Source organism: Corvus hawaiiensis, chromosome 21, assembly GCF_020740725.1.
Source record: "Corvus hawaiiensis isolate bCorHaw1 chromosome 21, bCorHaw1.pri.cur, whole genome shotgun sequence".
NCBI lineage: Eukaryota > Metazoa > Chordata > Aves > Passeriformes > Corvidae > Corvus > Corvus hawaiiensis.
Genome location: NC_063233.1, coordinates 9853974 through 9876452, shown reverse-complemented (window position 1 = coordinate 9876452; position 22479 = coordinate 9853974). Strand labels below are relative to the sequence as shown.

Sequence of the window (22479 nt, the reverse complement as noted above, 5' to 3'; positions counted from 1 at the left end):
CTGAGCTCCTGCACTCATTACCACCCCCAGCACGGCCCGGCGGCCACCGGCTGGGAGGGAGGTGGTGCCGGGGGCGGTGGGATGGAAGCGGGGCACAGGGGATGGAGGAGGTGTTGCAGCATCGCTGCTGCTGACCAGGTGTCGGGGCAGCCCTTGGGACTCTCCTCCCTCTCCGGCCGCTCCCCTGTGGTCCCTGACTGCCCCGGGGAGGGGGGGGCGCAGGGGGGCTCTTTGGGGGCTGGATCCACTCTCCCTGCTCCTCGCCATGCCTCATCTCCTCGGCCAGGGCTTGTGACTCCCTCCTCCTCCCCGATCCCAGGGAATGCCGAGGGGGAACGGGGAGGATTGAGGGTGCGTGACCCTTTCCACGACCTTTCCTGGCCTCATTTAGGCACCTCCGCCAGGGCTCCCCTCCTCCATCCCAAGCACTGGCTGCTCCTGGTGCAGCCCCTTGCCCTTCCCCAGACAGGACCTGCCTGCTCTGATGTGCAGCAGCAGCAAAACGTGAAAACAGAGGCTGGAAACAGCCCCAGGATGTTCCCGAGGCACCGGCCCTGGTGCTGTGGCACGTCCCCAGGACACTGGTGGTACGGGGTGCTGGGCACAGGCCACCTCCATGAGGCCACACACGTGTCCCACAGCGATGCTCTGCACAGGGCACCTCATGTGAAGCAACCCAAGCGCAGGGTCCAAGGTCTCCTGTCTGCCTGGACATCCCCGGGGCAGCTCCACAGTGAGCAACACCCTGGGAGAAGGCCCAGAGCCTCAAATTCTTCTCTGTTTGACGAGCAGATGAGAAGGAGGAGGTGACACTGGGACAGCCAGGCACGTGGTGGCCCCGTCACTGTTCCACAACTCCCAGCTTTCAGCCACCCCCCCGCAGAAGGAAAGAGGCAGCAAACACACCCAGCAGAAACCAGCTGCAGTTTAATGGCTGCTTCTGGGGAAGGCTGTGGTGGGACCAGGGTCACAGCAGCATTTTTATATTTCAAGGTCAAGAGCCGAGGGACAGACAGGAATTGTTACTAATTAATGACAACGGAGAAGTCCCCACACCCCAATGCATGGAGGCACCGTGGATCTGAGCTGGGCACAGCCCCAGCCCTGTGTCAGTGCTGTCCAGTGCCAGCAACACTTTCTGCTCCCTACCTGATTTTTGGACAAGGGACCCCACTGGGCTCCGCTGGCCAGGGCAGGTCCCTCCAATCCTGGGGGTGTTGCAGACTCTCCCCTCCCACAGGAGCAGGAATTAGGGGCTGGGGAGCTCCTGGCACTGCCCTGCCTGAGGCTGCAGCCCCAGACACGCTCCTGTGGGTGTCCAGAGCAGAAGCCTCAGACCTTTGGCATAACAGAGGTGCAAGGCACTGTCAGCACACGAAGAACAGCACATCCTGGTCGAGCACTCCCACGGGCAATTCCCCCACTGCTGGAAGCACTGCCCGTGTCCCTGTTGAGCCAGGGCCCTTTCTGAAGGCAAACAGCTCTGCAAGAGAGAGGGAGCCACAGGTGCTCCCAGTTTGTCACCCAGTGCTCCCAGGCACGGGGATGCTGGGCGGACAGGCAGGAGGAGGGGATTCATTAAATGAGCCCCAGCTGGGAGCTGGGAGGATGCGAGGCTCCCGTGGGGCCGGGCAGGGGGAGGGCAGTGCTGGTCGGGCTGGTGAGGGGCTCTCAACAGGGGCGTGAGCAGCAGCGGGGAACAGCCCGGGAGCGCGGGCGGTGCCTCCGGGCCGGCCTATGAGTTCTGGAAGATGCGGATGCGCTGCGCGATGTCCCGGCGGCACAGGGGACACGAGTGCAGCCGCTCGCAGCAGCCCTGGCAGCAGCAGACGTGGCCACAGGGCAGGAAAATCGTCTGGGGCTGGGGAAGAGACAGAGAGGGGACACGGAGAGTGCTGCTGGCCCCGAACGCTGGTCCCAGCACGGGGGGAGCTGGGGATCAGCCGGGGGGGGGGATCTCAGCGTGGGGGGCAGAGCCCCGCACCCCGATCTCCGTCCCCACTGGGTGTGCAGGGCCTGGGCTGTGCCGAGGAGGAGCGCGATGGGACACAGGGAAGGACACAGCGGGGCTGAACTGAGCAGCCCCCGGAGCGCTTCCCATGGCCGGTGGGTGGAGCGCAGCGCGGTCCTGCCCAAGCCCGCAGCGAGCCCTGTCTGTCCCTTCCCTGCCCTGCCCTTCCTTCCCTCCCTCGCTCCCTGCCGTGATGGCCGAGTCCGGCGGTGCCGGGAGCTCCGGGATGAGCACCCAGCACTGCCAGGGCCAGGCTGGGGGCACAGACCCGGGGGCGTGCTGGGTCCCGCCTTCCCTCCGCCGCCTGCTCCAGCCCCAGCCCCAGCCGGGTCTCACCTCCTGCTCCATGCACACAACGCACTCCGACTTCTTCTCGTCCCACGGCAGCGGAGGGGCCGTGGGGCCCGCGGGCTCCTCCGGGGGAGCGCTGGGCTCTGCGGCCGCAGGGACCGCGGTGTCCTCCTCCCTCCGCAGCTCTGCAACCACAGCCGGGTCTGAGCCCGCTGCCCATGGCCCGGCCCAACCCTGCCTGCCCTCCTCACACTGTACCCACAGAGTGTATCTGACCCCCAGGGCTCCCTGCCGCAGGCTCAGGCGCCTGCTGTGAGTGTAAAATGTGGCAGAAATTAACTGGGGGTACCTGGGATGGTCGCGGCCACAGCCAGGATCTCCTGAGCCCGCCTGAGGATGGCATGCTGCAGACCAGCCTCTGTCACACCGAGCTGTGGGGCAAGAGGAGGCTGTTGGCCCCAGAGGAGACAGGGGGCTGATGTCCCCAGGGGGACACTGAAGACTCCTGGGCATTGCTGGCAAGATGTGGCCATGCCAAGGAAAGCCCCTCTGCCAGACACCAGGAATTCCCCGGTGCCATTTCTACACAAAGAGCAGCTGGAGGATGTTGGAAGATGGAGCCAGGCTGCAGCTCACCCTGCAAGTCTCTGGGAGAGCCACTGCCCACAGGGACAGGCAGAGCAGCACAGGCACCTGTCCATCCCTGTGGGGAGGTGACACAGCAGAGCACCAGCCAGTCCTTTGTCCTGCCAGCCCCGCCAGGCACAGCTGGGCTTGGGGCAGGGACAGGGACAATCCCTGCTGGTGTTGTCCCACACTGTGGCTCTGCTGTCTCGTACCTTTTCCAGGTCACTGGCACTCATGGTGCCGAGCATTTCCAAGGATATTCGGTGGTGAGCGAAGATTGGCACGTACTGGTCAGCAGAGAGCTCGAGCAGGAGGTTCACCAGCTGCTGCTCCAAACCCTTCTCCTGTGAAACACGGAATGAGCTCCCAGACTGTGCCCCTGAGGCCAGGGTGTGCTCATCCCTGCCCTGCCCTGCTCCAGGTGCTCTGCATCCCACACACACCAAAGCCTGGAAGCCCAACAGCTGGAGCAGCTCTGGCCCCATGTGTTTTATGAGCACGGCTCAAAATGTTGAGGTCTGGGAATCATGGAATATCCTGAGCTGGAAGGGCCCACCAGGACCATCCAGTCCAACCCCTGGCCCTGCCCAGCCCCCCCAACAGCCCCACCCTGGGCATCCCTGGCAGCGCTGTCCAAACGCTCCTGGAGCTCTGGCAGCCTCGGGGCCGTGCCCATTCCCTGGGGAGCCTGGGCAGTGCCCAGCACCCTCTGGGGAAAGAACCTTTCCCTGCTCTCAGCCTGAGCCTGCCCTGGCCCAGCTCCAGCCGCTCCCTGGGTGCTGTCCCTGTCCCAGGAGCAGAGATTGGAGCTGCCCCTCGGGAGGAGCTGCAACCCCCGGGGAGCTCCCCTCACATATGAAAAAACCCCTTTGGCAATCCATTGGGATTGGATCTGTGTGATGGGTCTGTGCCCTGCTCCCAGCCTTAGCTCAGGGGGCTGTCCTTGCTCCCCCCACAGCAGAGCAGAGCCACAGTGGGAACAGGAACAGCAGCAGCACCTGGAGTTTCAGGGAGAGGGGCTTCTGGTTCAGCAGACGCTGGTACTGGATCAGCCAGTAGTTCTCCTGTTTGGTTTCACTCTTTGCCTCCATTTCCAGCTGAAAAACAAACTCCTTCACTCAGCAGCCCGAGGTAACGTGGCCAGGGGGGTTCAGGGATGGATGTGCAGGAGGAAACCCCCAGCCAGAGCAGTGTACTGGGGGTAAAACAGGCATTTCTGGCTTCTGCAGGCTGGCCCCACTTTGACCCCCCTCCCACCCAGTGCACGGCTGCGCATCCCCCTGCCCCTTTGCCCCAGACCCAGTGGCCTGGATTCCTGAGGCTCAGGAGAGTCTGGAGACCTTCAGGATTGCAAGACCACAACTCCCATCCCTTGTGCTCATCCTGCTGACCACTCCCTTTCCAGCAGGGTCGCTGATGGTGATGATGGTGCCTCGTGCTGCACCAGAGAGTGCTGCTGTGCCCCCAGGTTGACATCAGAACTTTCCAGGGTTAAATTTGCCTCTGGATCTGGACACAGCCCTGCTCTGCTCCCCTTCACTCCCACACTGAACTGTGGACTCTTCCCTGCAGCCAAGCCAAATGCTTCCTCATCCACAGGCAGCACTCCATGAGGGACTTCATTACCAGGATTTGTTGCAGTTCTTCCTCCCTTTGCTTCTTCTCCTTGAGCAGCTGCTGCAGGAGGCAGCTGAGCGCCCGGCGCTGCTCCATGACGGCCTCCTGCAACAGGAGAGCTCTGGCAGCCACATCCCCACACTGCTGCCACCCTGTCCCCTTCCCAGCAGAGCCCCTGCCAGACCCACACCAGTCCCTGTGGCTGTGGAATCCCTGTGCCCCACAGCTCGGATCCTCTCCTAGCAGCTGGGAGGGCAGAGCCAAGCTGAACCCACTCCTTTCAGCCCTGCAGTGCCACTCTGAGCAGCCCCAGCCCACCCTGGCTGCAGCAGCTCCTCCTCACTCCATCAGAAGTTCAGCCAAAAGTATTCATGGTCCCTCTCCTTAGAATCATGGAATCTTAAGACTGGTTTGGGTTGGAAGGGAGCTTAAAGCTCATCTTGTTCTACTCCATGGCATGGGCAGGGACACCTCCCACTATCCCAGGGTGCTCCAAGCCCCATCCAGCCTGGGATCAGCACCTGGACCCTGCACAGGGACAAGGCCCCTGATTAACAGGAACAGAGGCAGGAAGCATCAGGACCTCCACGGAGGGGACAGGGACAACTGATGACAGGGGGAAGCTGCTCCAGCCCCAGCAGGGACCCTTTGAGCTGCAGGGCACCAAGGGCAGGGGCATCCAGAGACATTCAGGTGTTCATTCCTCGTTCCTTGGCTCCTGGTGCTGAAGCTGCAGGTGGGTGCCTGGGCAGAGCCCTGTTTCCTGCACTGCCCTGTAGCTCCTGTGCTCACCAGGGTCACATCTGGTCTGCCCTCCATGAATTCTGGGCAGTCCCTCTGCCCTCCAACACCACAGAGTGACACAAAGGAGCTGTGTGAGTTCAGGTAGCACAACCCAAACCTTACACCTGAAGGATCCAGGACAGGGCTGGGAGGCACTGCTGCCTCAAGTCAGCACTTAGCACTGCTATGGGGGTTTGTCACTGATTTTGGGCTGACTGAACAGCTGACCTGACCTGGAACATGGCACACAGAAGAAAACAACTGGTGCAAAAGCATCACAAAATAAAATCTAAAGCGAAGCTGCTTAAGCTAAACCTGGTATTCCTCAATGCATGACTGCTGATGAAGTCAAAACCAAAACACAACACAATGTAAGAGGACATGCAGGGCACAGCAGGCAGGTGGTTTTGGGACAGCCAACAACTGGGTTGCAAAATCCTTCCCCACCCAGCACACCTGGAACTGCCCATCCCTATCAGGGCTCCTCTGTCTCTCCTCTGAGAATGCCTGGGGATGTTTAGGACCAGCAGCGATGTCCCACTTTCCCAGGACACAGAGGGTTGGTGTGTCCTGTGCAGAAGGACCTTCTGACTAAGCATAAAACCATCTGGAAACTGCCAGGAGCAAAGGAAGCAATCCCAGAGCAGAGAGGGTGGGGGGCAGGCCCAGAGCCCCACGTACCTGCAGCGTCTCTGTGTCCAGTTCTTGCCTCTTTACCTCCAGCTGTGTCAGCTGCAATAACTCTGTTTCTATTAATTTAATCTAAACAGAAGATGAAACATTTTTTACTGACATTTAAAATGACTTTGATTTATGCTCTTTTAAAATGAGGTCTGACTGCTGCCCTGACAAGGGCAGCACTGCAGAGCACCCAGAGGTTTGGAGGAGCTGTTTGTGCTCTTTGGTGATGTTTGTGCTCAGGGTCCCTCTTCCTTTGCCTGAGGAGCTCTGTCCCCAGCTCTCCAACTGTCTCTCTACTCTGAACACCTTCTGTTCAAGTCCAGAACCTCACTGCAATCAGTTTGTGCACCCAAACCTTTTGCAGCCACTCTGGAAAGCAGAGTCAAGGCCCTCCCAGCACCATGGCTCAAACCCCAGATTCCTGGGACAGTGCCCTGGTTTCCAGGTGCTCCAGCAGTCCCAGAACAACACCTGCTCTTGCAGGTGGGGCAACTGAGACACAGAGAGGTGAAGTGAGTTGCCCAAGGTCCCACAGCCAAGCCAAGATGAGAGCCCAGCTCACTCCTCTGCCAGGCCACCAACTGTCCCCAGGCCACACTGCTCCCGCTGACCCCGGAGCTCTGCCCCTGCCCTGCCTGTGCAGCACAAGAGTAGGAGGGGTCCCAAGGGTGAAAGGTCCAGCCTTGGCATCAAGGAACAAACTCCCTTTGTTCACAGAGCAAGTGGGAGCAAAATGCAGGGCCCTTATGGGTGAACCCAGGCAATGATGGAGAGCTGTCAGACAGTTCACAGGCTGCCAGCAGAGACTGGTCACTGGGGCACTCAGAATATCCAAGCCCTCAAGTTTATCCACCAAATCCTGACCTGAGACTTTTCTGCTGTGTCAGATCAGGAGAGGGAAGATTCTGGAGCACTGTGTCAGAAACCAGCACCCCACCTTCCTGCATCCAGCACTGCCACCTTCCCACCATCCTGCATCATCCACTGCCACTTTTCCATCTTCCTGCATCATCCACCTCTACATTCCCACCTTCCTGCATCATCCACCACTACTCTCTCCACCAGCTCTTGCTCTTCCCCCGACTACATCACTGCACCTTCTGCAGAATGGAGCTCAGAAAGGCAGGCTGAGGATGGGAAAGAAAAGGTGAACTTATGGCTCAAGGTGCAGCTCTGATGTGCTGGATGGAGATGCAGTGGGCTCATGTGGAAGCAGCAGCCCTGCCAAGTACCTGGCCTGAAGGAAATCAGAGGTGCAACTGCAGATCACCCCCAGAGCCAGCACAGGTCTGTCCTCCAGTGCTTTACCCACCAGTGCTGAGGTGACTGGAGCAACGGTGATGCCACCACCCCCAGGAATCTAAAACCTGCTTTGACACTCCCTCCCTTGGTGCTGGGAGACTGGGGTGTAACCAACACTGCCCAACTCCGTTCCAGAGCTCTCAGCAGCACCAGAGCTCTCCATGGCCTCAGAACCTGCTCTGTGCTCACAGCACTTTGTTCTTCCTCCCAGGGTCTCCTTGAACAGCAGGATGAGCTGAGCAGCTGGTTGCTCTTTCCTCTGTTGCTGACTCACCTGGTTCCTGATCTGCCTGTGCATAAGATCCTTCTTCACCTGGAGAGCTTCAAAGGCAACTTTCTGCATCTCAATCTAAGGGACAGGCAAAATCCTGCTTAGTGAGGTGGTTGGTGATGGGCTAAGAAGCTGCTGCCTTGCAGGGACTCAGGTACGAGTCCCTGACTGGTGTTTGCTCTGAGCAACAGTGTCCTGAAACTACAGCTGAAAGCCCAGCAGGTAAAATCCACCTTGGAGACACACAGAGAAATATTAATGTTCTTCAAACATTCATCTGGAATGCTCTGTGTGACCCCACCTTTCCTCTTCAGTAGCACTGAGCAGCCAGGCTGTGCAACAGGGCACAGCTGCCCAGCACTTCGGAGAACAAACTTTGAAAATGCTTGTCCCAAGTCCCCCAGAAAATCTGCCAAAAGACAGGAATTCTGTCTCAAAGTCCCCTCTTAACCATCGTGTCAGTTTTGCTTCCCATGGTCTGTGCTTCTGTCTTCTCTGAAAACTTGCTGTCTAGATAAAAAGTCATTTTCTTTCAGCCACCCAAGTTAGTTTACCAGAATAGCAGATATTCTCAAAGTTTAGCATGTAGTGTTCAATAAAATAACTCCTGCATGCAGCCCAGCTCAGCCCCTGCTGCTCCTGTGACCCACTCTGGATCCTGCTTTCCCTCAATCCCCCATGAGCAGTTTGCTCCCTTGCCTACCTGCTGCAAGATCTGACTGACAGCTTTGTTCTGATCCAGCTGCTGCCAAGCCTGGATTTGCTGGAACTTCTGATCCATCTCAGCTAGGCTGCAAGGAGATGGATTTGCCATGGAGTTACTGCCAGGTCTGGGACTCTTGAGGCAAACCAGAGGAAAAGCAGGCAATGGGGAATGCAGGGCGAGAAATTTCTGTCTGACCAGGGGGAAGAGCCGTGGCACCACACAGCTGAAGGCCATGGATTTAACACCTTCCTTGCACCCAAACCAAACCTGCACCACAGGCCCCTGTTCAGCAGGCTCACAAGGCTGTTTTTGGTCAGTGCCAGATGCTGCCAGATTAAAATTTCTCACCTTGTTGTAAACAGTGAGCCAGGATACTCTCAGTATGTGCAGCAACACACAGGTACTACTTGTGCACACACAGCCTCCTTGAGGCAGCCTGGGAGGGGAGGGAAGGAGCTCTGGGCCACAGTTTGGCACTGGAGTGCCTCAAAAACCAGGAAGACAGCTGGTCTAATCCCATATTTAGCAGAATGTATAAGGCAAAATAAACAGTGCACAAAAGTGACAGCTCCCCCCAAGTGTGATTAACGTGCATATTGTGGTCATTAGAAGGGAGCTCATTCAAGGGAGTCTGACAGTTTAATTTGCACTGTCCTGTGCTGTTACAACTGTCCTGCTGCATTCCAGCAGCTGCAGGAGTTCCTGGTGTACTTAGGGGAATTACAGTGCTGAAAGAAAGGGATTTAACACCAGCACCAGCAGTCCCAGACACCCCCCTGCACCTGGAGCAGGCCTGGCTGACGAGGTCCTGCCGACGAGACTCAGAGGTCATTTGGAGGAGCTTGTTCTTGTAGGTCTCAGCCAGCATCTGCTGCATGGCAGCTGGGGACAGAGGGGACAGAGGGGCTGTCAGTCCCTGCCTGGCTTGGGTGTGCAGAGCAGGACTCACCCACCACTGCTGCTGCAGTCACTGCAACCAACAGTGACTCCTCTCCCATTGCTCTTCCCATTTCACTGATTCCAGAGCAACCCATCCACCTGAGAACTGTGGCTTTTCACTGGGAAAAGAGCTGAGGAAACTCCACTCTGCCTGTGCCTGCTCCTCTTCAGTGCTCAGAGGAACCCAGTCACTGCCTACCAACCCTGAGATCACAGAACCACGGAATATCCTGGGAAGAAGGAAGGGACCCACCGAGTCCAACCCCTGGCCCTGCACAGACCCCCCAACAGCCCCACCCTGGGCATCCCTGGCAGCGCTGTCCAAACGCTCCTGGAGCTCTGGCAGCCTCGGGGCCGTGCCCATTCCCTGGGGAGCCTGGGCAGTGCCCAGCACCCTCTAGGGGAAGACCTGTCTGGACTTACAGGCCACTTCCCGCCTGCGCAGCTGCTCCATCTCCTCCTGGGTTATTGCCATCAGCTGTTCCATCCTGATTCTGCCAACACACAACAACAATTCAGCCACTCCTTCAAACAAGGCCTTCTCCTCCACCCACCCAGCTCAGAGTCTCAAGGCTGGGCAGGTTCACCCTGCTCAGGAAAGCTGGGCTTATCAGAGACACCAAAGCCTCAGTGATTTTTTGGTGAGCAACCTCTAAGTTTTATGGGAGACAACATAATTTTTGCTCAAAACCACGGGGACAATGGCTGGGTGTGCCAGACTAGGTAGGACCAGGCACACCTAGTCCAGTGTTTTGCCTCCAACAGTGACCAGAGCCAGCTGCAGGTATGAGATGAACCTCTCCTGACTTAGGGTGGATTCAGACTGGTGACTCTGAAAGGAAACTCCCATCCCTCTTCCCAGCTTCTTGCTCCTTTTCCAGACAATCTTGTTTCAAGGAGACTCACCTCTCATTCTCCAAGGACTTCAAAATGTCTGAACTTTGTTTTTGCCTAAAAAAAAACATAAAACAAGAGGCTTTCAACAAGCTGAGCAGGACATCCTGGTCGCCCAGAGAGCAGAATCATAGAATCACAGAATATCCTGACTTGGAAGGGACCCACAAGGATCATCCAACTCCTGGCCCTGCACAGGACAACCCCAACAATCCCCCCATGTGCCTGAGAGAAAACAACTTTGCTGTCATGCACAGCAGAGCAGCTCTCAGCAGGCTGGGCACCTCCCATCAGCACCAGCCCACCAGACACAGGCAGGGGCACCTCAACACTTCAGATTTGCACCTTCCATGAGGAATTAGAATTTGTTCCACAGCACTGCAAAATCCCAACATTACACATGCGTGAAACAGCTTTTTGAAGATGCAAATTCCATGTGCTTTAAATGGGTCTTTGGCAGTCCAGGAGCTAAGGCAGCTCCTCCAGACATTGATCCTGACCAGGTCCAAAACATTCAGGGATGAAATGAACCACTCAAAACAACATGACAAAAAAAAAAAATCTGAGAAAGACCCCCTGGGACCCCACCTCTGGTTGTCCTCCAGCAGCTTCTGGATCCGGCTGGCAATGCCCTGCTCTGTGTCCTTCAGCTGCTGCAGCAGCTTCAGCCTCTCCTCCTCCAAATAGCGCTGGTGCTTCGACAGGCCCTGCTCCAGCCTCTGCTGCTCCTGCCCAGAGCACAGGGAAACCAGGAGAAGCTGCTGGGTTTGGGGAAGGCAGGGGATGCCCTGGAGGGGCCCTGCCCAGCACACCCACCTCTCTCACTGTCTGCAGGATCTCATCCTTGTGGCTGTTGAGCTGCTGCACGAGCAGGGCCTGTTCTCGCTGCCCCACGTTCAGGCGCCGCTCAAATTCCAGCTTCTCCTGCTTTTTTTTTTCCTGAGAAGAATAAGGAGAAAGATGAATGACAGGAATCTCCTTCCCAAGCAAGAACATATTCGGGGAAAAAGGTAAAGCAAGGCACAGAAGCCTCCTTGCAGAGAGGAAGGGAAGCCAAATGGCAAACAGGAGGCTTGTCTAGGGGATGGAATCGTTCTCTCCTTAGGAACCCAAAAACTGGGAAGCAGAAGCTGCTGCTCTCTTCACAGTCTCCAAACTCTTTCATGTCGTGAAGCTGAGGTCCCTGGACATCAACTGATACCAAAGCAGCCAATATAAACACGTGGAGGGAAGCCCAAAATGCAGGTTGGGTTCAGTTCCACGTGGCACAGGACTCCCTTGTCTGAAGGAAGCAGCCAGTTCTGAGCAGCTCGAGCCAAAGGCAGTGGGAACTGCATGGCAGGAGCTGCTGGTTATCTCAAAGTGAGTCTTGCACAGGGGAAGAGACAGAGACCAGGGAAACAAAATGAACAAACTGAAAGTGCAGCCAGGTGAGGGGAATGAAAAACCAAGTAAAAAGATGGAAAACAAAAACCAGAAGCAGACCCATGCTGCAGACAAAGCATTTGCAGGAGCTGATCCTTACCTTCCTCTTCTCATAATCCAAGAATTTGTTCTGAAAAATAAGCAAAGCAGACATTTACCCCCAGAAGGACTTTTTTTTGTAGATGCTATTAGCCCTCATTACATCTTCCCCTGAGTGAAGACATCAACCAAAGGCACAGGAACACAGGCCCAAAGTCCAGTCACTCAGGCTTCTCCAGGGGCACGGGCATTGACTCTGCACTTGCCAAAGAGCACAGGAATTAGCACAATTAATGCAGTTATTGGCCCAGCCTCCCCTTTCCCATGTCTAGCACTTGGCTGGGAAGCACAAGGTTCTTCTGCAGCTTGCTGTCCCCCAGAAATACACATCACACACTGCACACTTCATGTCCCACCCTCACCCCCGTCCCTTGGCTCCATCATTGCTTTCAGGATGGAGACAGTTCCTTGGGTTGTGTCTTCCAGGAGTCAGCGTGGCGACACCAGCCCCAGCTCAGGAAGGAGATGAGCCACCCATGCACACACTGTGCCTGGCTGCTCCCTTGATCCCAAAAGACACATCTCATGGAGGGGAAGGTGATGGGGGATCATGTGCCAAGTGCTGTGATGGAGCACAGAGACAAATCCCAAACCCTCTTGTGCAGAGGAGCCTCACCTGCCACTTGCTCTCCTCCTCCAGGTACTTCTCCACTGTCCTGTCCACCCCATCCACTGAAGTTCCTCCTCCATCGCTCTCCAGCGTGGGGAGCAGGTACTGTGAGGGAGGGTAGTATGCAATTCCACACTCTGGAAGGCACCAGACACAAAATAAGAATATTTGGGGATCAAAGACCTCCTTGGCAGCATGGCTGAAGGCTGGCTGGTGTGTGGGACTGCTCCCAGCTGTGCTCCCTCTGCCCACACACCAAGGAGTGCCCGGCAGGGCTACTCCAGCTCAGGCAGGGTGGACAAGGAGCTCTGGGAGGAGGTGGTGCCACTCCATCCCCACCAGGACAAGGACCTGCTGAGACAGAAACACACCCTGCACATGGGTGCAGGCTTGGTGACTTCTGCAGGCCTGCAGATGTTACTGCCCAGACCAAAATAAGTTCTGACCATGCCTTGCAAGGCACTTCCCCTGCATCAAACCTCCACCAAAGCTCCCTGTCTGTACTAAACACAGTGTCTACAAACTCCCAGTAAATTTCCTTTGTCATTTGAGTTTTCCATCTGGTTTCACCATTCTCATAACACCCTGCAGGGCCCAGGTCCTTCCTCAGAGAAAATGAGGGCAGAAAGGACCTCAAGTGACTCCTGAGTCTCTCTCCTTGTCCCAAGGCAGTGACATCTGGACAATGCCTACACCTCCCCCAGGAGAAAATCCAAATAACCACAGGAGATGCACTGACTTCCTACGGTCACTGAGACAGCCTGACCCAGCCACTCTGATTTTTAACAAACCATTCTAGATTTTATTGTGGCAGGGCTCAGGGAAGGACTCGTGTTGTGCTGTTTGCCAACAAAGACAGGTAACCAGGAGTGCAGGGCATCAGCAGCCATGCCAAGCAGAGCCCACACAATGCCTGTCCTTCAGAAGTGCCATCCCTGAGCACACCACAGATGCTCCTGGCTCACCCTTGCAGAGGAACTGCTGGATGGCCTCTGTACCCGCACTGCAGATCTCAGGGGATGGGTAGGTCATGGAAGAGGCATCCAGGGTCAGCGTCTGCAAAAGAGAACACACAGAGCTCCAGGTTATTCTGATGGCCCAGACAGAGCCCAGCTGTAGTTCTCCTTGCAGCTCTCCAAAATTTTACTTAATGTTACCCTAAATGCTGACATATATACGAGGCTGTATGGAATCCCTGCTGGGTGTCTGGCACCTTTCACAGGTGACTCCACTGTCCCTTATTTGGGAGCTTCTGAGCTGGCCACTCACTGGCACATTCCCCTCATGCAGACATTGGCACTTCATGTTTAGGTACCAGAGGTCCCAGCACTTCTCAGCTACAGACATTCCCTGCTCCATGTCAGGGAGCTGGAGCCCTTCAGCGTGGAAGGGGGGATGATACAAGGGCATGGAGAGGAGTCCCATAAAGAATGAAGGGAAGAGCCAGTGTTTTTGTCCTCCTGTGGCCACCAAAAGGACCTAATGTTGCCTTTTGTAGGGAAGGACATAGCAGGAAGGCCTGGAAAAGAACCACTTTATCAAGCACAGGGGGCAAAGCTGCACAGATCCCTCAGCTTGGGCTGTCCACAAGAGAAGTGAAGCCCGATGTTGTGTGTGAGACAGGAGAGAGCATTTGTTCACACCTTCCTGCTGGTGTTTGAGGCAGCCCTGTTGCCTCACACTTGCACCATTTAGTACTGACAGGTTTGGCAGCCAGAAGGCAACATACCCATAAAAATCTTGATGCTTTTCCCATCCTGAATGTGCACTTCAAGGAGCCATAAACCCATGGAAGCTGACAACGAGCTGGAGATCTGCCAGAGTGACAGAGGCACAGTTTGTGCTCTCAGAGACAGCCCTGGCAGGTAAAATCCAGGGGTTCACTCCCTGGGGATCGCTTTTGTCATGATTAAATGACAAAATTATCAGAATTAATTGGCAAAGTGATCAGATTAAATGGTAAAAATTATCAGAAAAGACCAGAGCAGGTACACAAAAGTTATTTTGGACAGTGTGAACAGCCCTGTTAAAATTCCCTGCAATGCATCCTGCCCAGACCCTAAACATTCCCCTCCTGGGCTGGGTTTATGCCCAGCTGAGGGAAGCAGGCTGGGAAGGGATGGAGCCAGGGCTGGGTACCTGCAGGGTGCGGACGTGGGCCAGCACTCGCGGCAGCTCCTGCAGCACGTTCCCACTGACATCCAGAGCCCGCAGGCTCCGCAGGCCGCTCATGCTCCCGGGCAGCTCCCTCAGCTTGTTCCCTACAGAGACAGAAAAGCCAGTTAAAACCATGGAACCTTGCCAAGACAGGAGCCAGCAAGCTCATCTGCTCCAACACCAATCCACAACCACATGTACGGCTCATTTCCACAGGGACGGGGCTGTCCCAGGTCACACAAGGACTCAGAGGATGTCACTGCCCACTGCAAAGGGCAATTTGGGATGCAAATCTCCTTCACAGCTGAGGTCACTGCTGCGGCCTGGATCTGTGCTCTCTACGAGGTGAGTATTTGTACCGTGGAGTCTTCTCCCCTCTGGTATAAAGTCCCAGGGATGGGAGGAAGGGGACTGAGTGGGACTGCACACCCAGGGCTCAGAGCCCAGCTGCCCTTCCAAGTTCCTCACCCTCCATTCCCTTCCCCGTTTCACCAACAGCTCCACGTAACTAAATCTCCTTTTTCTCACAGATTTATGGCACTGCATAGCTGGAAAACGCCCAAGAGTCTGGAAAAGAGGTGTGACCTTTGTGCTTGGGCTGTGCCAACCTGGTGGGGATGCACAGGCTCACAGGACCCAGCTCTGGGTGTTGGGGACCCAGCCGGGATTTGGTTTATCTGGCTGAGTGCTCTGCTTACTTTACTGGAGGGCTTGAGGCTGACACATTTTCTGCTTAGATGATTTCTCCTGCCTTACCAACTATTTGAATTCAAACCTTCCTTGTATTCTTCCTCAGAGTGTAAACCATGTGGTGCTTGCCTTGGTTGAAAGGAATAATTGCTAATGCAGCTCAACACAACCCAGATAATAAATGTTCTTTGCTCAGAGCAATCCCATTCCATACCTTTCACATTGAGGACCTGGAGCTGGGTGAGGTCTCCTATAGATTGTGGAAGGCTTTTTAAAAGATTCCTTTCAAGGTTTAGGACCTAAGGTATTAACAGAAAAGATATTCAAGATATTCATCCAAGTCTCATGTCTTCTACACATCTGTGCTGCTGGGACTTTGAGGCCCAGAAGGACAACTTGAAATTGGTTTAGGCAATACTTTCTGGGTTAAAAAAATGTATTTTCCACTAGCCCTGGATGAAGGGTATGCCAGGCTACCAGGGGCAGTGAGAAACCCTGCTCACCACCACCATCTGGTGCTGAATCCAGATGCAGGAACTGGGAATTGGAGTATCCAGGGCAGCACTCCCCAACTCCAGCTCCCACAGGCTGAGCCTAAAGCTGCCTCCTGAGCAGAGAGACCCTGAGTGTGCCCTTAGACACCGCTCTGGGTTCTCAACATAACCACACCAGGGACAATGGCAAAAGCTGAATGTTTGGGGAAATCAACAGACTCTGCTTGCTTGGCCATGGGAGCCACTTGGGCTGCACCAAGCTTGGAGAACATAACCAAGCCTGGCTTTTCCTGCTACTCTCCTGCTCCTTTCCTCCTCTTTTCCTGCTCTTTCTCCAACCAGCCAGCTCAACAGCAACAGTCAGGTTGATGTGATAGACCTGACAAAATGGCAGCATCATGGACGTTGTGATTAATTATAAACCAAGCAGCGGTAACCCCACATCCCTGCTGACCCCAAACATGCCCTGTACAGACACCTGGGATGCAGCTGCACATCTTTTACCTGGAGAGCTGCCAGCTGACCAATATCAGCAGGAAGTGATGCCAGCTGGTTGTCATGCAGGTCTAGAACCTGGAAAAGCAAACAAGGTTGGCAACAAGAGTCATGAATTACCTCACAGTGAAAATTACTTTGCTTCCAATGGGGCTTTGAAGAGCAGCTCAAGCTTTTCAGGGGACGTGGGTACTTAATTCTTGGAGGTCTTTTGGAAATGCAAGCATCAGTAACAAACAAAATAGGCTGTTAAGAATCACAGTTACCTTCACAGTTATGAGACTCAGGAGGCTGCAGGACTTTGGAACTAAAGATGTCAGATTATTTGTATGAATAATCAGCACCTGGGGGGAAAAAATCTCATTGACACATGAACACAAGAGACACCAGAACAAGCACTTCTGTTGAGGTTGAACTGGGGAGGCTGTATAAGAGCTCAATATCTTATTCAGCATCATATAAAATATTAAAGTAGGAAATGGATTGTCAGAGAGGTCAGACATTTTACATGAGATCTAAACCAGAGCCCAGTTCCTCACATGAGAAATGCCCTTAGATAGGCTAAGACAGGAACAACCACCTCATCTTTCCTGGCAAAAGTTAACTTTAAAGAACACAGACAGGATTCATCTGACTCAAACTGCTCTCTGTGTAGCATCACACATAAAACAACCACACACAGTCATTTCAAACACAACAATAATACTCAAGCATAATAACAGAATTATTTAATAATTTCTGATTGCAACATTACCTTTTTTTGCAAGACCTTGCAAGTTGCAAAGGCCCCATAAGGAACCTAAAAGCAATTAAAAAATAGTCATGTCAGACTTCTCTTGTAAGCAGTTCTACACTGTACTGTAAATTTATATATAGATATATAAATTTATATATAAATTTATAAATATATAAATTTACTGTGAATTTATAAATATATAAATTTACTGTTACTGCCTGTAAAGTGTGAACAACTTGACTGAAAATAAAAGTGATGTTAAAATTACTGCCCCCTGATTTTGGCCCAGTATTTCCCAGGGAGCTTCCATTTAAACAGCTTCCAGTGGCTCTCCATGACACAACAGTGCCACAGAACAGGCTGAGGCTTAGGCAGGAGTTCAAGCCTTGTGTGATTTAATATTCATTGTGCAGATGAGTTCAGGCAAAGGTTCAGTTTAGTCATCACAGAAATGCATTCTGTGGTTTGGCAACCTCACAACCATGCTGCAGTGTGCTGAGAGAGAAAGGTGAGCACCAGGCAGCACAGAGTGCCCCTGATGTGCCAGGAGAGGGGCAGGCACAAAAAAGGAGACGCCAGTTCAGCCCCTGCCAGGCACAGCTGGGCACTGTGACCTTCCCAGCAGCAGCCAAATTCCTGTCCACGGTTAATTTTAAAACCAAACTGATGTCTCACTTCATTTATTGAAACAACAGTGGCTAAAATCAAACAGCAAGACAGAGTTTTATGGATGGTCCCAAATCTTCCCCACAAGAGCCTGCTTGGCAAGGGCATCCTGTATTCAGGATCGACATTGTAGAAGCATGAGACAAGAAATAAAAATTGAAAGTGAAATAGAAATGGGTTTCTGCCTGAGGCTGGCCTGGCTGGCAGCAGGAAAAGCTGTGTCTGGGTGCCTGGCACTCTGTCACTGCCTGCCCACACACCAGCAGACGGATTGTTTCTCATTTAGTTGGCTGCCATAAAAGAAGCCAAGCTGGGAGTGAGATTTCCTTCCTTAATCAGCAGCTTGGAAGCAGGATTGAGATTTTCATTTACACAGAAAAATAACCACGGGTGGCAGACTGTGTAGTTCTAAGACTAGAAATACTCAGCCTTTGGCAAACCAATTCCCTCAGGACCAGCAAAATTAAGCCATGAGGTCCCAAACTAGGGTCAAACAGGGTACTGGTGGAGGGTATGAGACCACCCTGCCCTCCTCAGCTTGTCAAACTAAAAGATTCCCAGGACAGAAATGGTGTTGAAGCACCAGGCAGGACAGGCAAACTCCCACCAAAAAAATAGAACAGAAGCCCCCAGCTAAAAGCCAGAGCTCAGGAGACAGAGGAAGAGGTGGACCAGCAACAATTTCTGTTTTAAGGCTCACAGGCACAAGACTAAATATGCCAGTTGGCACCAAGAAGCAGACAGAGAATCAGAGCAGTGAGTGAAGACTGGAGTTGTAGAGGACATACCTCGGAGAGCTCACATTTGGATATGTCAAGGGTGTCATCAGCACCAGCTTCTTTTGCCTGGGAAGATACACATCCAGACAATCAGACCATGCAAAAATACAGCACCTCTTGCTGCATCTTGCCCAGAGAGGTCGTAGACTCCCCATCCCTGGAAGCTGACGGGGCTTGGAGCAGCCTGGGACAGTGGAAGGTGTCCCTGCCCATGGCAGGGGTGGCACTGGATGGGCTTTAAGGCTGCACCCTCCTGTCAGGGAGTTGTGCAGAGCCAGAAGTTCCCCCCTGAGCCTCCTTTTCTCCAGGCTGAGCCCCCCCTGCTCCCTCAGCCTCTCCTCATCCCTTCCCCAGGAGATTCCCTGTGCCAGCACTGCTCCAGAGCTCCCACAGTAGAGAAGGTGAAGCGACCCAAAAGCAGATTTCTGCCAGAAGCCAACTGTAAACCTGTGGCTGCTTTGGACAGACAGGACAGAAATGACCCTGGCAGTGCTTACCAGGCACATCTGGTACTCAAGGCGCTTCCGGGCATCATCGCTGGGTTTCTTCTTCCTGGAGAAGAGAGGCATCTTCAGTCCTGACTCTGGCTCTGTCCAGGGGCACGGATGGTCAGTGCAGAGAAAGGCTGAGGGATCCTGGCGTCTGTGTTTGCTGGGGAGCCTGGGCTGCAGAACTGGGACCTAGTAAGTGGCAGGGGAGAAGATTAAATGAAAATAATTGTGTCAGCAATTGTCTTTGTTTAGCTGCATCACACAGGCAGGTTCCAGCAGAGGGAAGTACAAACATGAGCCACTCAAGCCCTGCTGTGGTTGTCTGGGTCAGCCCTGGAATAGGCACAGAGAAAGGTTACTGAGGGATCAGGGAAATGCAGGGTCCACTCCAGGAATTAGAAAGCTGTATCAAGAGATCAAGCACCAGGGATAAAACCCAAACTATTTAAACTCACAGTCAATTCTGGCACAACAATAAAGAACTGAGAGCAAGGATTCCAGCTGGTTCAAGTGTAAAAGGAAGAGAAGTTGAACCTGAGGGAGGAAAGAGTGGGTGCAGGAAGATGCTTGGTGGAATCAGGAGTGCAGGTGGGTGGAAGGGTACAGACACCAGGCAGCTCTGGGACAGGGCTCTGACCCAGCAGGGGAGAAAAAGAGAGCTGCTGGCAGGTTTTGAGGGAAGGCAGAAAGCTGTGACTGGACAAGGAACGGGGAGAGCAGCTGGTACCAGTGAGGATGCTGGAAAAGAGATGGGGCAAGTGGAGCAGTGAAATCAAGGAGAAAAAGGGGTTTATCTGTGGCTGCATAAGAGCAGGGGGCACAAATGGGCAATGCAGAAAGAGCCTGAGCTGGGGTTGCAGGTGAACAGGAGCTCCCAGAGGGACCTGACACAGGGATCTGGCTTGGAGATAAGACTGGGAGAAGATGAGAGAAGGGCAGGAGGGCAACAGTGAGCCCTGAACAAGGAATAACATCTTAAACACTTGCAGCGACTTTTTTAAACACTGTTTTCCTAAGCAATTTAAAAATCAGCACAAGAGAGCCTCTACTTCACCAGTGGAGCAGTAACTGGCACAGCTACAGACCACAGTTAACTCAGGGCTCAGAGGAGCTCAGGTGTTGGACACAAAATGCTGGTTCTCTGCCAGCTCTGTGTCTGCAAAGCGGCTTCAAACTCTCCTGAAAAGCAGGTACCCACAGGATCCAGCCAGGGATGTTCCCTGAGCAGGGAGAGCTCTGCCAAAAACGCCGTAAAATCTTTATGGAGATAAATCCTCACTGTAAAAGTAAAATAATTCAGTCTAATTCCTCCAAGTCTCATTCATCCCTCTTCCTTTCACTCCAGGAACAAGGAGGCAGAGACATCCTGAGTCACTGTCCTGCTCTCACACCACTCACTGCAACAAGCCATGGGCCACAGCAGGAGGTGGCTACAAACTCATCTCCAACCATTCCATGGCCTCTTTCCCTGCCATCCCCATTTCTGCCTTCTTAGGCAGTTCAGGTCATTGAAACGCTCCTCAGACCCAGCTCCCAGGAGGGGAGGTAAGAGCCAGAACTCAAAGGATTGAGCAAGAAGGGAAGGAGTCTGTCAGGAGCTACAGCAGGGAAATGCAGGAGAGCAATCAAGGGCAAGACATCAGAGGCAGAAACAAAAGGAGATTTAAAGATGAGAAAGCTGAAGGACAAGGTGCTTGCAGCAAGGTATCCTTCAACTGATGGCCATGTTCACCTCTTTGCTGAGCACTTCTGCATCTCCTTGTCCCACCTCACCTTTCTCTATTCCAGCCAGATCTCATTGGCCTTGGGGACAGTGGGAAATCATCAGTTTTCACCCAAGAAAATGGATAAAGACATGAAGGCTGAAGGGCAGACAGTGAACAGGAAAAGAATCCTACCAGGGGTTGGAAGATGAAGGATCCATTTGCTAAATAGATTGAACAGCTTTCAAAAGTGGAAATTAGTGAAGACACATCAAACTCAGCAGCCAGGAATGAGAAAGGCCCTTGGCATGTGACCATTGCATGATGTAATTTTTATTTATTCAGTTACTGAAAGAACTGTCTGTAAGTGCCGGGGCCAGCACCCACCCTGCAGGCAGTGAGCACCCAGGGACACCAAACCCTGCACCCATGGACACCAAACCCTGCACCCCGTGGACACCAAACCCTGCACCCCCACTGCTCCCACCCTGCAGTCAGTGAGCACCCACGGACACCAAACCCTGCATCCCCACTGCTCCCACCCTGCAGGCAGTGAGCACCCACGGACACCAAACCCTGCACCCCCACTGCTCTCTGCAGGCACCAGCTCTGCCTGAGGAGCAGCCACACACTCGGGGTGGGGAAGGGCACAGGAATGTCCTCTGGGTGCTTCCCAGCCTGCAGCTGTTGGAGGGATGTCAGCAAAACAAACCCAACCCCCTCATTTTACAAACAAATGTAATTAAAATGCAGCAACACAGCTCTGGAAGAAGCCCCAGTTTTCAAAAAATTCTGGGCCGTAAATGCATCTGGGCACTGCAACAAGATAAGATGGGGGTGTGGAAAGAAGAGATGTTTTATTTAGTCTGGGAAAACACACTCGGGAGCACAGCGAGGGAGCAGCAGCCAGGGTCTGGATGTGGGTGGGCTCCTGAAGAGGCTGCCTGGCCCTGGGGGACAGAGGACACCCACAGGCTGCTCTGGCTCTCTGACAGGTTATCAGTAGGCAGCCCTGCAGGCACTGGAACAAGCCACAGAGGAGACAACAGCTGAACTGCAGCTCTGGAAGTCGCTGTCCTGCATCGTTTGCCCTTTGTGCTGGAGCTGCCGCCCCTGCCACAGCCTGAGCCTGCCCGGGGCCTCCCCTGGCAACACCAAATCTCCGCTCGTCTTCACCAGTCCAGCTCTGCCTCTCAGTCCTTCCCTTCCCTCATCATCACTATTCTCTTCTTCGTCTCTCTGGGGGTCCCCGCAGGGTTCCCCTCCCAGGGTCACACAGCTTCCAAGCTCCTCGTCTTCTTTACCCTTCCCTCATCCAGAACAGCGCCGTTCTGTGCACGGGGGCCCAGAAACTCGGACGGATGAAGGACTGAGTCGACCCTGCCGGGATTTTGGCTCGCAGCGCTCGGGCACCGGCCCGACACCTGGGGAGAGCAGCGACAGTGAGCGAGGGCAGCGCCTGCTCCGCGGCGAACACGGCGCAGCTCCGGGCACCGCCTGGGCCCGAGCCTTTCCAAGGAGCACCCCCGAGCCGCGGTGGCCGGGGCCGGCCCGGGGCAGCCCCAGTGTCCCACAGCGGGTCCCACAGCGAATCCTCCCTCCCCAGCCCCGCTCACCGCTCGCCGCCGCCATCGCTGCCTCACCGCCGCGTCACGTGACCACCGATACCAGCGAGAGGCGCGGCCAGAGCGTCCCGCCCCGACAACAGAGCTCTGCCCTCCGCGTTCATGCGCCCCCATGCGGCTGGAGGACCGCCCCGCCTGCCACAGGATCCCAGAATTGTTTGGGTCGGGAAAGATTCCTCTGCGATCACCGAGTCCAGCCTGTGACTGATCCCCGCCTTGTCCCCATCCCAGACCACTGAGCGCCACGGCCAGGCCTTCCTTGGACACCTCCAGGGATGGGGACTCCTCCAGTGCCCTGGGCAGCCGCTTCCAGTGCCCAACCACCCTTCCACATTTTGCAACAGGGATAGGTGAAAGGAAAGAAAGAAGAGAAAGAACAGAAAGAAG

The 22479-nt window shown here is 54.4% G+C and overlaps 1 protein-coding gene across 4 annotated transcripts; it reads right to left on the bottom strand.

The window, feature by feature from the left end:
• Positions 1 to 909: 909 nt before the first annotated feature.
• On the bottom strand, positions 910 to 22475 carry LRSAM1 (leucine rich repeat and sterile alpha motif containing 1). 4 transcript variants are annotated; one of them, XM_048325467.1, is made up of 25 exons: positions 22084 to 22473; positions 18771 to 18953; positions 18283 to 18339; positions 16847 to 16891; positions 16359 to 16436; positions 16102 to 16170; positions 15318 to 15402; positions 14396 to 14517; positions 13222 to 13312; positions 12263 to 12393; positions 11648 to 11677; positions 10939 to 11061; positions 10711 to 10850; positions 10135 to 10179; positions 9652 to 9722; positions 9072 to 9171; positions 8287 to 8374; positions 7587 to 7661; positions 6011 to 6091; positions 4556 to 4651; positions 3928 to 4026; positions 3142 to 3273; positions 2652 to 2733; positions 2348 to 2487; positions 910 to 1861 (listed from the first exon to the last, which is right to left on the bottom strand). In XM_048325467.1, the coding sequence occupies exons 1-25, from the start codon at positions 22204 to 22206 to the stop codon at positions 1736 to 1738; spliced, it is 2412 nt and encodes an 803-aa protein (XP_048181424.1). In that variant the 5' UTR covers positions 22207 to 22473; the 3' UTR covers positions 910 to 1735. The 4 variants fall into 4 exon arrangements, with proteins under 4 accessions (XP_048181424.1, XP_048181425.1, XP_048181428.1 ...); XM_048325468.1 differs by lacking the exon at positions 2652 to 2733 and having other exon boundaries at positions 22084 to 22475; XM_048325471.1 differs by lacking the exon at positions 4556 to 4651 and having other exon boundaries at positions 22084 to 22474.
• Positions 22476 to 22479: the final 4 nt, after the last annotated feature.